Genomic DNA, 15,189 nt, shown 5'->3' with positions numbered 1-15,189 from the left:
ATGGAAGCCAAGCATTACATAATATTTTGAAACAACTCTGTAATTATGTCTCTCATTTTTGTTGCAGGTCATTTTGGAACCGTCTATCACGGCTACTTCACAGACTCCAACAACAGAGAAATCCACTGTGCTGTCAAGTCTTTGAATAGTTGAGTAACTTCTGCTTCTTGAGGTTTGATTTATATGTTTTACGAAAGAACCCGAGTGTCTCTGCTGTGGAACAAAGTGCTAAGAGTATCTGTGATGTCCTATGAGTACCTTTCAGAAGAAGTTCTCTCTGTAATTCCACTGTCTTCTCAGAGGCCATCAGAAAAGACTCACTACATGTGTGTGTCATCAGGAATAACAGATGTGGAAGAGGTGGAGCAGTTTCTGAAGGAAGGCATCATAATGAAGGGCTTCCATCACAGCAACGTGCTTTCTCTGTTGGGCATCCTCCTGCCACAGGAAGGGCTCCCTCTTGTGGTTCTGCCATACATGAAACACGGGGACTTGCGGCATTTCATACGCTGCGAGAAGAGGGTGTGATAACTATATTAAACTATTGGAAATTCATCACCTCGTTTATGAGGAACCATCTGTTAAATACCTAATGAACTATCATTTCCTTTTGTTTAATGAGGTGTGTCTTGTTGTGTGTTCGTGGATTTCTTTAGAACCCCACTGTAAAGGATCTGATTGGCTTTGGGCTGCAAGTTGCCAAGGGGATGGAGTATTTGGCCCAGAAGAAGTTTGTGCACAGAGATCTCGCTGCACGCAACTGCATGTGAGTTTCCAAGACATGCAGAGAATTTAGCAAATGTTTCAGTGTCTCTGTTAGACTTAAAGCATTTGGTTTTGAGAGAATCCTTCAGTTGGCTTTTCCTTTCTTCAGGCTGGATGAGTCGTACACGGTGAAGGTGGCGGACTTTGGCATGGCCAGAGATGTTTTCGATAAGGAATATTACAGTGTTCAGGACCACAGGAAGGCTAAACTGCCTGTCAAGTGGATGGCCATCGAGAGTCTGCAAACACAAAAATTTACCTCCAAGTCAGACGTGGTACGCATACAAAGATTTACTGCAGTAAAGTTGCATTTAAAATGTATTTGATTTGATTTCCATTACACTGTTTGCATTAAAACGTTGTATTTGAGTGTTTTATGCACATTTGCTGATACTTGATGTATATTTTTTGTGTCTTTGGATACAGTGGTCCTTTGGTGTTCTGATGTGGGAAATGCTGACCAGAGGAGCCAGCCCCTACCCAGAGGTGGACCCATACGATATAACGCACTATTTACTGAAGGGCAGGAGGCTTCCTCAGCCACAGTACTGCCCTGACCCTTTGTAAGTAGTTATTGCAAAAATACACTGTTGTATATGTGTAAGTGTTGATGTGGATCCTACCAATGCTTAAGTAGTTCTGGTACAAATTAACAGCTGCAGGGTAAAAGAGAACAAAAAAAAAAAATCATGACTCAAAGTCCAGATAATAATGACAAGATGTTCAAGTGGAGTGATACCTGTGAATTCTCCACTACTTTGTATTTTAACATGGTTATGCAACCCTGTCTTGGAGTTAATGTTTATGTGTTTCACACTCACACAGATACACTAACACACAACTGACAATCCCCCCCCCACACACACTCTAGTGTGACCGTACTTTTGCCTTTTAATGCTAAACTGCTTAGGTGGCGATCTCTTGCTCAACAACTAAAGAGTAACCATGCATGCCTCGTGTCCACTGAGGCCTGGCAACACATTCAACATGGTCTGAGGACTCATGGAAGGAAGTCACCTGGACCACCTAGATCAGAGCAAATCAGAGGAACAATACTTTTTAATTATATAATCACTTTCTTGGTGGTCCATTCACTTCTGGGAATGGTGAAACAAACCTAACCTGGCTTGACCCAAATGTAACAAAATTCACATGTCATTAATTAAATATTTTCTAAATATTTTTTGCCAGCTCGAACCATGAACCTCTTGGGATTTCATCTGGTTGCCTATGTGAGCTTCCTAGGCGCTGGATTGTCTCACAGCTGTACACAGCCTGGCAAGCTGTTTCACTCGCTCTAGTCTTTGTGCTAATGAGCTGCCGGGTACAGATATATGCTTAGTGTTCAGACACAGGAGAGCTATCCGTCTCATTATCCAACTCTCAGCATACAAATCTATGCCATCTTCTCAAATTGTTGTGCTTCACGGCCCTGTAAACCCTGGTTCAATAAAACTTAGTGTATGACACGCATGCCAATCAAAATCGTTCCTACATGCCACGTAGTCATCAGGAGAGGATTAACCAGCTGCAGCAACACATACACAGTGTTTCTGTGTGAGTCTGCTGTAAGTCTGAAAATTTTCAGGGCCTGGTAAAATTTACGTGAAAATGTCTAATTCCTTATACAGCATTTTAATTGTGCCTGTATTTTTTCCCCAGGTATAGCATTATGCTCCAGTGCTGGGACCCAGATCCAGAGTTGAGGCCCAGCTTTGCTACACTGGTGTCAGCTGTCTCCACCATACTGTCTGGCCTGGAAGGAGAGCACTACATCAGTCTGAATGTCACCTACGTCAACCTTGACCAGCCTCATCCCTACCCTGCCCTGACTGAATCCGCTGATGAGTATGAGTCCACAGACGTTGAAGACTCGGGCTCAATGTCTTCTTGATTCACCTCCCCCTACTTACCCCCTACTTTAAACTGGTTCTGGTGCTAATAGCAGGCGCACAAAAAAGGAAAAAACAAACAAACTTCCGTCTCATCACACCAGTGTCTTTTACCTCAGTGGATTTGAATCAGAAATGCTGCTTTTCACCGGAACAGCATAAGTAGTTGGAAAAAGTGAGAAGGCCCAACTGTGGGCTTTAGGTTTGTGAACCAAAGGAAAAAGAAAGACAGAGATAGCAAGGTATTCTTCATCGTAGTGCATTAGGTAAGTAAAAAGTACCTTCAAATTACGAACACCTACAGAAGTGCAGACACTACAGCTCACAGATGCTGGGCGCTGAAGAAGAAAAGTGTGCTTTTTGGTGAGCGAGGCATTGATGAGAGGGGAGCTCAAGTGCTTATTTCTGACAGTGGATTAAGGGGCTGGTACTGCATTAGTTCTGGGTTGGTGCTGCGCAGAGCTTTTGCGGATGCACATGTTCTTCCTGTGTGTCACCACATGAATGCAAAAACATTTGGAACAACTCATGTAGGCTATTCTCATTCATGTTTGCGTTAATGCTTTAGCTTTAATGGAGATTTAACAGTGGAGAAGGAAAAGTCCAGTTTTGTTTTCCTTTGTGTCTTCCTTCCAGTTGAAGGCAGCATTTCAAACACTCAGCATCTGACATATCCTAGTAGTTTGTTTGGGAACTGCATGCAAGTAGACTCTACATTGGTTGAATTCCTGTAATTCTCTGCAGCACTTTCGGACATAAAATACAGTACTGGAAATGTCAAATGGGATAAAAATAGCATAATTGTCACACCTGGTCTAATGTATTCAAGACGAAAAGAGTAAAACTACCCACAGTAATACCTTGGATTTCATATCTGAGAACTCTGCTGATAGGCTCTTAAACCTGGGCCTCCACAAATGGATCCAAATAATAAAGCATACTTCATCATGTTAGATACCACCAGTAAAATTCAAACCTTAAAACTGCTTTAACTTAAAGTTATTTATTGGCTATTTCCAATAAATAAACTGGTAACCGATAATATGTTAGACTGTAGTAACCAGCTAGTTTTGTCGTACTAGCTGGTTAGTAAACGAAAGAAACAAAGTGTTTTTATTATAATACAGTCATCAAAAAAACAAAGTACACTCTTTTTGGATTTTACAATTTTACATATCAGGACATAATAAAAATAATCTGGTCTTCAGCTGGTCCTGAAATGAAATAAATCCAGTCTCAGATTAAGTATAAAACATGACATATTATCTAATGTCTTTATTTATTTAACAAAATTAAGCTAAAATGCAGAAGCAGTTGGTGAAAAACTAAGTACACCCTGACTATTTCCATAGAAATTTAGAGGGTAAACAGCAGCCAGGTGCTGTTAAACAAAAGCACTTTATTAACTGATCATCAGCGAGTGTGAGTGCCTCAATAAAACTAAAGTTTTGGCAATATGCCGGTCTCGCGCATTCAGCCGTTTGTTACCCCAATGCGAAAGAAAGATGTTGATGTCCATCAGTTTGGGAAGGGTTGTAAGATTATTATAAGATAAATATAATTCTACAGTGAGAAAGATCATTACAAGCGAAAAGCATTTAAGACAGCTGCCAATCAGCCCAGGAGTGGATGTCCCAGCAAATTCACCCCGATTGTAAAGTTGAAAGCTACATCTCTACAGGCCTCAGTTATCATGTTAAATATTAAAGTTCATGTCAGTTCATTTAGAAAAAGAAGGACCGAGTGTGGCTTGTTTAAGGGTTACCAAGAGAAAAGCTCCTCTCTCTAAAAAGAGCATGACAGCGTGGCTTAGGTTTGCAAAGTTGTATCTGAACAAACCACAAGACTTCTGGAACAAAGTCCTTTAGATTTAGATTTAGATGAGACAAAGTGGACATGTGTGGCCATGACGCATTGCAGCATGTTTGACAAACACCAAACGCAGCATATTGGCACAAACACGTCATACCAACTGTCAAGCACAGTGGTGGAAGGGTGATGATTTGTTTTTTATTTTTTATTCACTGCTTACTGTTCTAATGTTGGACTGTCGAATTGATTTGCCTTTTGTGGGCTAAATAAAGTTTTGTGAATTGATTCAGATTCTGATTTGGGTTTGTTTTACAGTCACTGGATGTGGACACGTTGGAGTCATTGAAGTGAATACAAACTCCTCTGTATACCAAAGTATTGTAGAGTCAAATGTGAGGTCATCTATGTGAGAGCTAAAGCTTGGCCCAAACTGGTTCATGCAGCAAATCTGCAACAGAATGTGTGAAAAAGAAAAGAATCATCGAGGTGTTCGAGTCCAGACTTCTGATTGTAATGTTATGGTGGTGACTAAAGAGAGGTGTGCATGAATGAATGAACCTAAGTAGCATTGTGAAGAACAGAGGCCAAAAATATCTCCACAATGATGTGAGAGACTGATGCAGCATCAAATCAAAAACAATTCAGGCTATTGTTGCTAAAAATGACTCTACAAGCTACTGAATTACAGGGTGTAATTACTTTTTCACACACTGCTCATATATTTTGGCTTGGTTTTTAATGAATAATGACATCATAATCTTAATAAACTTGTTCACCTGTGGTTGTATTTACCTAATTCTAAGACCTACCTGCAAGTTCTGTTCCACAAAACCTTATAACTGACAGAGAGTGCACGGTCTTCAACCATGACTGTGCGTCTGTTAGCAGCTAATTTATTACAGAGTCATTAAGTTAGCCTTAATGTTAGCTAGCTAGCTACAAATTACGCAAAACAGCTTTGCCAGGTTGGACGAAGTAAAGCGCTTCCGGTCCAGGGGTTCTTTAAATAAAAAACACAGTTTGGGGTTAAAAGGGTAGCAGAGTAACTCATATCCAGCAGTGTTGCTTTTAATTATTTTGCTGTATAATGATTCCTCTGCATATTTTGTATCAAACTATAAAGTCTCAACATCGACCACAACTCTGACATCACCCCATTTCTAACTAGATGTGTGCATGAGATAGTGTAATTAAGTATTTATTTGTTTATAGCTGTGTTCTCATCCTGTGGAACATGAGTAAATATTTGTGCAAGCTGCCTTTTGCACGCCACTCAATCATTTTTTCTTTCTTCTTTTTTTTTCTGTGTACCATTCCTCTGTTACTGAATGAGTCACTTGTTGCAGTTCTCCACTAGGGGTCGGTATTCTTTTAGAAGTCATACTCACTGGCACTGATTTGCTCCTTCCCTGTCAGTGGATCCAGATATATTTAGTGGTTTCATTATTTTTGGGGCTGCAAAACAGCACGACTGACCAAACAGCTCCCACCTCCAGCCGATCCTCACAAAGATGCCACATAAAATTGTAAAAACTGACAACAGACCTGCTACAACAGACCAAAAAATATTTTTCCCCTTCTCTTCTTCTTTCACTTGCTCTTCCCATAAACATTTGGCTGGAGCAAATGACTGCATTTTCAATTAAATGAGCTGAAGAAACAGCCAACCGAGACATCTGTCAGTCTCCCGAATAAACCAAACAAGTGTCTCACCAGCATACAGTAGCGACTCCCTGGGCTGGAAACAGGCGACACACACAACAAGCACACTCTCCCCACAACAGAGCTGGAGCCAAATAAAACCAGAGGGAAACAGACATCATAAAGTTTTCCCTTTTTTCATGCTGCCAAGAACAAAAGTCAATCCCCGCATGGTGGGGCCTTTGATATAGATGGAGAGCGCGAGCCCAGCTTATGTTGTCAAAATGTGAGTGTGTGCGTGTGCTTAGTGTGTGTGTTTGCAAAGCCACATTTTGCACTGCAGAATGCACAAAATCCACAGCGGTGAAAAATCAAGATAGCGATGATCCTCTGTTTCCCTCTCTCCTGTTTTTGTCCGTCTCTACTTCCCTCTTGTTTTGTCTTGGCTACAAAAGAACCTGTGAATAGAGTTGCTGCTGTATGACCATTTCAAGCCTCATCCTTTTCTCTGAGATAAGTTTATCATTAGGTCCCCTAGTTGAAAGCTATTGAAGTGCATCTCATTTCTCCTTTCCTATTTATTAATGCAAACTTGACAACACACACAGTCTATTAAAAATAAAACCTCAACGCTGATTGATGTGATGCACCGAGGGTGTGTGATCTGTGTCCATATCCCATATGTGCCCTATGGCAGGCTTACCAGAAGGATAAAGAATAACCGGTGCTTCAGTGCTGTGTCATATTTGGAGAGAGGAAACGCAATCTGTGGAATTGGCCATCTGAACGAGACTTATGAAATTAGTAGGCTAATTATTTCCATTTCTTTGTGAAGATGGCAGATTCACAAGTGCTAGAGGCAAATTGGGAGCTCACGGATTCTTTTCCATCTGCTTTATTTTTAAAAAAGTGCAGCGAAAAACCCTATGGAACCAGCGAAGCAAAGCGCTCATTATATGCACAGCCGGAAACGATGAAAATGACAAAGAAAAAGGTCCTTGCGCGCACATTCGGAATTTGCATTCAAACAAGGTTATTTTGTGTGAGCAATTCTGCCCTCATGAGCCGTTGAAGCTCAGCCAGGATATTGTCAGCCTTTTTGTTTTTTTGTTTTCATTTTACAATCTACTCAGAATCCTTCTATCTTCTGCAGAAAGATAAAAATTTATATCGAACGCTCAAATAGGACTTTCCTTTATATTGCGCTGTACACCCCACATATCACAAGCTTTAGATATGAACACATTTTCCAGTTCTAGCAAAAATAAAATAACTTTGCACCATGTTGGACTGTAATTGGTCCCATTTCTTTGTCCCCACTCTTAGTACTTATTGCAACAACTCAGTTTATTACTTCTTGTGTGGTGAGGATTTTCTCTGACCATACACTGTACACCATAAATGATGCTGGCTACATTAGGTAAATGTCCTGTCCCTGCTGTTGGGTGTGGGTGGCCTACATTTATTTTCTTTAGCAATTTAAAAACAGAAATGAAAGAAGATGAGGAAGAGCAAGATATGCTTGGGCTTCTGCTAAGAAAAAAAAAACTTTTACTGACATATTCAGCAGCCTTACAAATCTTTAAAGCAATTCTTGTGTCGTCACTTCAGCAGGACTACACCAAACAAAATTAGTGGTAAAATAACTTATTCATGAGAGACTTGTACAACAAACATTTATCATGTAAACAGTATTTGAAACATGTTTACCTAGAGCAGGGGTGTCCAACTCCAGGCCTCCTATCACCCTGGGTCAACACACCTGAATCAAATGATTAGTTCATTACGAGGCCTCTGGAGAACTTCAAGATATTTTGGCTGTATCCCAATTCAGGGTCTGCAGCCTTAAAGGCCGCATTTTAAGGCCGATTACGTCACCGCGACGCGACAAAGGCTGTCCCAATTCGAAGGCTGCTCGAAATGCGGCCCTCAAATGCGTCCTTCATTTCCCTGAATTTTAAGGACGTGGCGGTGTAGACTTCGTGGCCCAACATATCCCAAAATGCATAGCGCGGTGGTGGGTGTGGATAATTTTGCCGAAAAAAACGGCAGATGAGGGGCGCCCAAAGAGTAAACTTTAAGTAAGTACTGAATATTATGTCACTTATTTATGTGCAAATGTTTAATAACGAAGAACATGAAAACATTACTGTTGGCCACATGTCTGCAAAGTTATGTGACATTAGTGACGTTTGTACTAACTTGGTTTTAAAGCCTTTACTTTAAAATATACGCCGTTTAATAGCTGAGCTTAATCTTACAGAGAATGCTCAAAGCTCATGTAGAAACAAACAAACAAATGAACAAAAGATTTTCTCCTTCATTTCTGTCAAACAAAGCTGTATGAAACGTTTCCAGCTGTTAGTATCATGGTTGCTAGGCAACCTGGGCAGCGCAACGGAGGCTAGACCGTCCCATTTCACAAGCCTCGCACTTCCGCCCTTAGCGGTCTTTAAGTACGCGGTCCTTGAGGATCGTTGAGGCTGCGTACTTTAAGGCTGCAGACCCTGAATTGGGAAACAGCCATAGAGGAGGTCATTTAGCCATTTAAATCAGCTGTGTTGGATCAAGGACACATCTAAAACTTGCAGGACACCGGCCCTTGAGGCCTGGAGTTGGACACCCCTGACCTAGAGGGACGTCAAAGTCTACGTCCACACTAATTCATTTTTGTTTGAAAACGCATCGTTTTCTCTCCGTTTTGGCCTCCCGTCCACACTGAGACGGCGTTTTCGCCAAGGAAAAGCGCAGCGTTTTGAAAGCGCTCTCGAAAACGAATACATTTGAAGACAGTGCGTTTGGGTCGCAGTGTGGACAGTGAAAATGGAGACTTTCAAAAACGATGACGCATTTTAGTCATGTGATGCAGTCATGTGACCACTTAAACTAAAATAGCGGAGGGCACTATACAGCAGTTGTTTTGTTTGCTCTCAATGTTGACAGCCCTATTAAAGATTAATATCAGTCTGTACATGCTCAGTGGTGTGCATATAATACAGTCCCAATCAAAAGTCTAAGACCACTTAAAAAATGCCAAAAAATCATACTTGCATGGTTGGATCTTAACAAGGTTCCAAGTAGAGCTTCAACATGCATCCAGAAGAAATGCGAGTGAGACAAAACATTTTTTGAGCATGCAATTTACTAAAAAAACAACTCTTAAACTGAAACAAGCTTTTTTGCAGCTGATCAAAAGTTTAGGACCACACCTCCAAAAAAAACCTGTAAACCTCCCCCCAAAACAGAAATCAAAGTTCAAAAAATAATCTCAGTAATGAGTTGCTCCACTGTTATTGTTGATTATTTCAAACATTCATTGCAGCATGCTTGATGCAAGCGTTTCCATGAGGTGAGTGGGAACATTTCTCCAACTGGTGAAGACGGCTGTTCGAGGGATGGATGGAAACTTCCCTTGCCATCCATCCCCAAAGGTTCTTGGATCTGGATCAGGGGAATACACAGGATGTTCCAAAAGAGTCATGTTATCATCCTGGAAGTCCCTTGTCCTGCGGGCATTGTGTACTGTAGAATTGTCCTGTTGAAAAACCCAGTCGTTAAGACGAGGGACCTCAGTCATGAGGGTGCTCTCTGCAACATCTGGACATAGCTAGCAGCTATGACGACTAAGACGCCCCTGCACCTCCGGAAGCTCCGTTGTTCCACTGAAGCCCATTATGGCGCCCCCTCCACTGCGGCGCGTAGAAAACATCTCAGGTGGGATCTGCTTGTCATGCCGGTAACGATGTACCCTTTTTTGTATTTATATTTGAAAAATCCTGCCCATTAAGGTGTGCACAGATTTTTTTTCCTTGCATCCTTTGCAAAAATTTATTGAAACAGTTTCAATGTGTGCCGACAACCTGCGCTAGTTGTCTCTTGACTTTCGTTTCTGCCTCTAAATTTCCCTGTTGTTCCACTGCTCCTCCTGCCCCCTTTTTTGATCTGTTTGTTGTGTGCTTGTGCAACAATCACATTGAGTCAGGGACTTGGCACTACAGTCTCACACTGTACAGCCATCCATCAACAGCCTCGGTCTCAGAACAGTCATTGCTGGCTCTGCTGAACAGGAACCTGCGAGCTCTGGACAGCAGTTGTTGAGTTGACGTCAGTTCTCCTTCAGGAAAAAAAAACGTGCATTTTTTATACAAGTTATTAATGATTCACACAGCTTCTCCCACCCCGCCCCTTTTTGTTTTTGTATGAGAAAAAAGAATCCAATGGTTTCTTACACTGACAGCAGAAAGATGTGCTCCTTGAGCAGCCAGGCTTGAACTACAGTGTTAAAACTATTGATTTTACAACACCAAGCTTGACTTATTTTACCCAGGAGGTATGAAGTATGACGTCAAGATGTACAGCTGATGTGTTTGGAGTTTTTTAACTGAGGAAACTTGTAAAGACATGAAGAAAAGAAGTAGGTGGAAGAAGATGAAAAACAACAACAAAAAACCAAGTATGAAAAATGTGAACACCTATCACTTCAAACAACTTTTGTCTACCTACCTCATTAAAACGTGACATATCAGACGAATGCAAAACTAGGCAGATTCAGCACAGCCAATTTTACAGCAAATGAAAAAGTAAATGACTTATTGTGGCCATTCATATATATATTTGAAGATTGGTTCTAAGTCATATTCACCTTATGTACTGTGCAACATTTCCTTAGCTGTTCAACAGACTTTGTTTTTGTCTTTGTTTTATTAAAAGGCACAATAATAGGAAATAAAATTGGATCTTCCCTTCAGGCTTTGTCCAGATTGAAAATGGAAGGGAGGGGATTAATAATTTCCCGCTGTTGCTGATCTTTATCTACCGTGGGATGTCTAAGTTGTCCTTAGAATGTAATAAACTATAAAAGGGAAGCTAAAGAAATGAGCGCTTAAAGTCCATTCACAGGTCTAAGGAGCCTGGACATTTTAAATCACTGAGCTGTGTGCTGTTCTTTAAAGATGTTTGACAAATGCGGGCTGGGATTACTTTTGATCAGCTGGGTTCCAACAATAAATTTTGTGTCTCTTGCTTAATTTGCATTAATTGCCTGAATTAAAAAGTTGAGGAAAATTAAACTTTTCAGCCAGTAGTGTTGGTGCCAGAAGAGTGTGCTGGGTGCTGCTGTAGCTTATTTGATCTCACGATGGAGGAAGTAATCACCATGTTTTATATGGTCAAAGTGGGTCACAATCAGCTAGCTAAACTCAAGCGAATTATTTTGCGAGTACATTAGTTATCCCCATCATAATCATACCAGCAAATACATCCCCCTAAACATCAAGCACACACAGTGTTAAGCGTTGACCAGCACGTATAACTGAGTGCTGCCAAATGGAACGTGTCCACAGCTACGACAGCTTCGGAGGCACGATGGGTGAGGTAGTGCTGCAATAAATGATTGACAGGTGTTTTCTGCACTTACATACATTTATGTATTTACACCATGGGTTTTGTTGACCGTGAGATACTGATATCTGAAAATCTCAGATATAGGTGTATCTCATATCCTATTCCCAGTATTCCTGCTCACATAAGAGCTGATGAATATTAACCTGTCGGCTTTTTTTCAGGTAATTTATTCCTGATGAATCGTCTTTGAAATAGTAGTCTGACTGACACACCACGCTGATCATTTAACACAGACAAACTGACCCTAGGATTTTTCAAGAGAAAAATGCAAATGACATAAGATCAATGAATGCTTGAACATTTGGTGATTAGGTGACTTTCTGAGTGACAGTTGTGTTTACCTATTCTTACTATTGCTATAAAAATGTCGGCTACTGTAGTGTTGGCAAAGTCACCAAGTGTTTAAGTTAAAATGCATATTAGTTGAATAATTCATCGACCCAAACAGAATGATTATTGAATCTGATCTTGATTAGTGACTTCTCCTCTCCATTAGTCCATTCATGCAATATTCAAAAAGGCATTAGAGCTGTCCAAAGGAAATTATCTTGAGGAATACTGAAGAGGGAAACACTGGGATGTGTTCATATAAGCAGAGACACAGAAAGTCTCCCTGTCCCTGCATCTGAGCAATGTGGGACCAGTCTAGGGGGAAAAGTGGCAAGATGTTAGCAGAAAATCTGCATCAGCTATTGGACCAGCCTGTCTTGGTGGACTGAAAGTCAGATTCCTAGTATCTCACTGAATACATGTTTTCAATAATTTAGTGGTTTCTGGAGGCAAAAGAAGTCTCTCCTACTACCACCATGAAGGTAATAAAGTGAAACCCGCTGCAGTGCGAGAACACTGAACTATGGTCTGAGGGGAACTTCTTGATGGGTAATTAACATCATGTCTTGCTCAGTGGGTAAACCCACTGCTGACCCGAGTGGTACATTCTCTAAAAGTTAAATGAGAGAACTCAAAGAGATTCTTCTATGGCAAAAATAAAAAAAAGCCTACATTAAATCTTCCCTCACGTAATACATCACAATCTTCTCATCACATTGAAGCAAGGATACCTTGCCCCAAGCAGAGGAAATTTAGAGAGTTCACGTATCAACAATACCTTTACCGGCTTGAATTTTGCTTAAGGCTAACCTTTTCATTTCATTTGGGTGTTTTATCAAGTGATCAGCTCTGAAACATGAGGTCTCCTTCTTACAGAATACAAAATCAAGGTCTACATATCATTTATAGAAATACAACGTCACATGGTATAGCACTGATCAACTTACAGTAAATACAGATATTTATTTATTGGGACTGCAAGATTTTTTTTCAATACAGTCATCTCAAAAGTCAAGAAAAGCCCAGCATTTTCCTATAAATCAGAATACTTTATTAATCCAAGAGAATTGTATCTTCATGAGGTATTTTATCCACATAAAATAAAGCAGAGGTCCTTCCTCCTAATGCACTGCTATTACTAATCTTCTCATTAAATCTCTGCCTCTGTGTATCTCCAACGTGTAAGAGCTGAATTTCAAGTTGCACAACATTCATACTCCTTGTATTAAACAACAAGCTATCTTCATCTCACCAGTATTTTTGTTAACTTACATGGCTAAGACGTGCTTTGTGTGACCATCAGTACAGGAATGAGTCATTGAGAATAGCCTCCGGTGGGACAATTGTCTGGTACGAGCAGCAGGAAGCAGAGCTCAATTATAGCAAGCTTTGTGAGAGTTCTATTCCTTGGGTCATGCATTGTACTTCTTCAGTACATAGTTAAATTAATGATAAACCCACTCTTTTGGACATCTGTGTCCCTAATTTGTGCTCAGGGGTGTACACTGTGATAACACTGGAGCACAATAGCAAGCAGGAGCGCGCACATTTAGCTTGTCTGTATAACTGGTAATGGAAGTCACGGCTATTCTGCCTCTTCACCTGCTTTGACAGAATTTTCTTTTCAGCGTGTATCTCTTGTCTTATAAGATACTAATGAGGCGATAGACTGGACAGTTTTCTTCAGTAATCAGCAACAGCAGATTGGGGTTGCAGTTTATTTAAATTGCTGTCGTAAGTCAAAAATCCAGAATTCATATTAACATGACAGCGTCACATAGTTGTTGTAGAATTGTCAGCTACACATCCACGATCCCGAAAGGTTGATTCTGTTCATCTGAACCTAACGTTTTCAGTGGGAGAAGCGTTTCATCACTCATCCAGTCTCAGCTAACTGCAGGTTTCCCCGACCTTATAAACAGTACATTTGCACAATGACTGAAAGTAGTCCACTGAATGAGCAAGGGGCTGTGAGGTCAGTTCCTTAATCATCCAGGTAATTAAATAATGAATGAGCATGCATCAAGACATCCATGATCTGAATCTTCCTTTCAGTAACACGTGAAAGATGGCCCTGTACTTGTGATAATCACCAGGAAATGTGGCATAAAAAGAGATGAAAGAGGCAAAACCGTGTGCCACAGTCAGGGGTTAAAGTGGATCTTTTATTTATTTATTTATTATTATTATTATTATTATTATTATTATTATTATTGTTATTGCTGTTGGTGTTGTTATTTGACAGAACACCAGAAAGACTGCAGGTGTCCATAAGTTGTGGTTGTGGTGCTTCAGCATCTAGCTAGCCTCAGAGAAGACGTGCGAGTATAAAGGGAGTAACAATTTTTAAGTGACAGGCAATTTGAAATGTAACGTTTCTATCTGCTCAAACTATTTGTGCAGTTTGTCTCACAGTGTGTTGCTTCCTGAAGGTCCAGCTGCTGTCTTTCACAGGGAGAGAAGAGAAAGAGAGCTAATTTCACGCAGAGATGTAGAAAGATAAGAAAGACGGGACAGAAGAGGAAGAAGAGAGATTTAAAGGTAAGAACTGCTCTGTGGTGTTTGATACACTGTAAATTTAAGTTTTCAGATATTGTGTCTGTACATATTAATTATGTTTTGTTTTCATAACACGAAGCATGCTGCAAACCAAACCGAGGTAGAGTAACTTTGTTATTTAAAGGTTAGTGTGGGTTAGTGCAGGATAAACAGGTTAGTTTGCTGTGCTGTGGTGGATTTAAAGAACAGTCTGTGACTGGTGGACAGTGATAAGGTTACATCAAGGATAACAGAGATGAATTTGAAGTTAAGCTGATGATTATTAGTTTTATTCATTTATAACATCTAGAAAAAAAGACTAAACTAAAGCATAAACAGTGTGCTGTCAGTGTGGAGGATAGACATCAGCCAGGACATCTGGATGAATTTAGTTATGTACATCCACAAAGAGCAGCAGGTTAGTTGATCACAGCCTGTACATTATGAAAATCTACCAGAGCTCTTAATAGAAATTATTGTGAGTTATGATTCTTTCCCCCACACTGAGCCATTACAACCAATTTTAGGGTTCCTCCACCTGCTCCACCCGACAGTACATATTTTCGTGTTTAGAGCCAAAGTTACCCTCCACAATGTAGGCAACAGAAAATAGAGCTAATTTTATTTTCCTTTTTTTTTCTCTGCTCATTTTCTACTTAACTGATTCAAGCTGCGTACCTTTATTATAATTAAAATGAACTGAAATAAGATTTTGTATTCCTATCTTCCTGTATTATTTTATTATTTCATTAATACAGAAAACGGTTCACTTAGCTTTGCACAAAAATAGGTGGTACAAATGTTCTTC

The 15,189-nt window shown here is 40.3% G+C and overlaps 1 protein-coding gene across 2 annotated transcripts in view; it reads left to right on the top strand.

Moving 5' to 3' along the window:
- Positions 1-4,791, top strand: part of mst1rb (macrophage stimulating 1 receptor b) — a 29,719-nt gene extending 24,928 nt beyond the window's left edge. For both annotated transcript variants that reach the window (XM_087840549.1, XM_087840550.1), the window contains 6 exons: positions 68-148; positions 341-522; positions 657-766; positions 875-1,040; positions 1,192-1,328; positions 2,428-4,791. In XM_087840549.1, coding sequence (XP_087696675.1) covers positions 68-148; positions 341-522; positions 657-766; positions 875-1,040; positions 1,192-1,328; positions 2,428-2,659 — 908 coding nt within the window. In that variant the 3' untranslated portion in view covers positions 2,660-4,791. The remainder of the gene's footprint in view (positions 1-67; positions 149-340; positions 523-656; positions 767-874; positions 1,041-1,191; positions 1,329-2,427) is intronic.
- Positions 4,792-15,189: the final 10,398 nt, after the last annotated feature.

Source organism: Neolamprologus brichardi, chromosome 5, assembly GCF_056152115.1.
Source record: "Neolamprologus brichardi isolate AB-2024 chromosome 5, ASM5615211v1, whole genome shotgun sequence".
In the NCBI taxonomy this organism is placed as follows: Eukaryota; Metazoa; Chordata; class Actinopteri; order Cichliformes; family Cichlidae; genus Neolamprologus; species Neolamprologus brichardi.
Note: the sequence above shows the minus strand (reverse complement) of the source record. Positions and strands in the feature narration are given on the sequence as shown.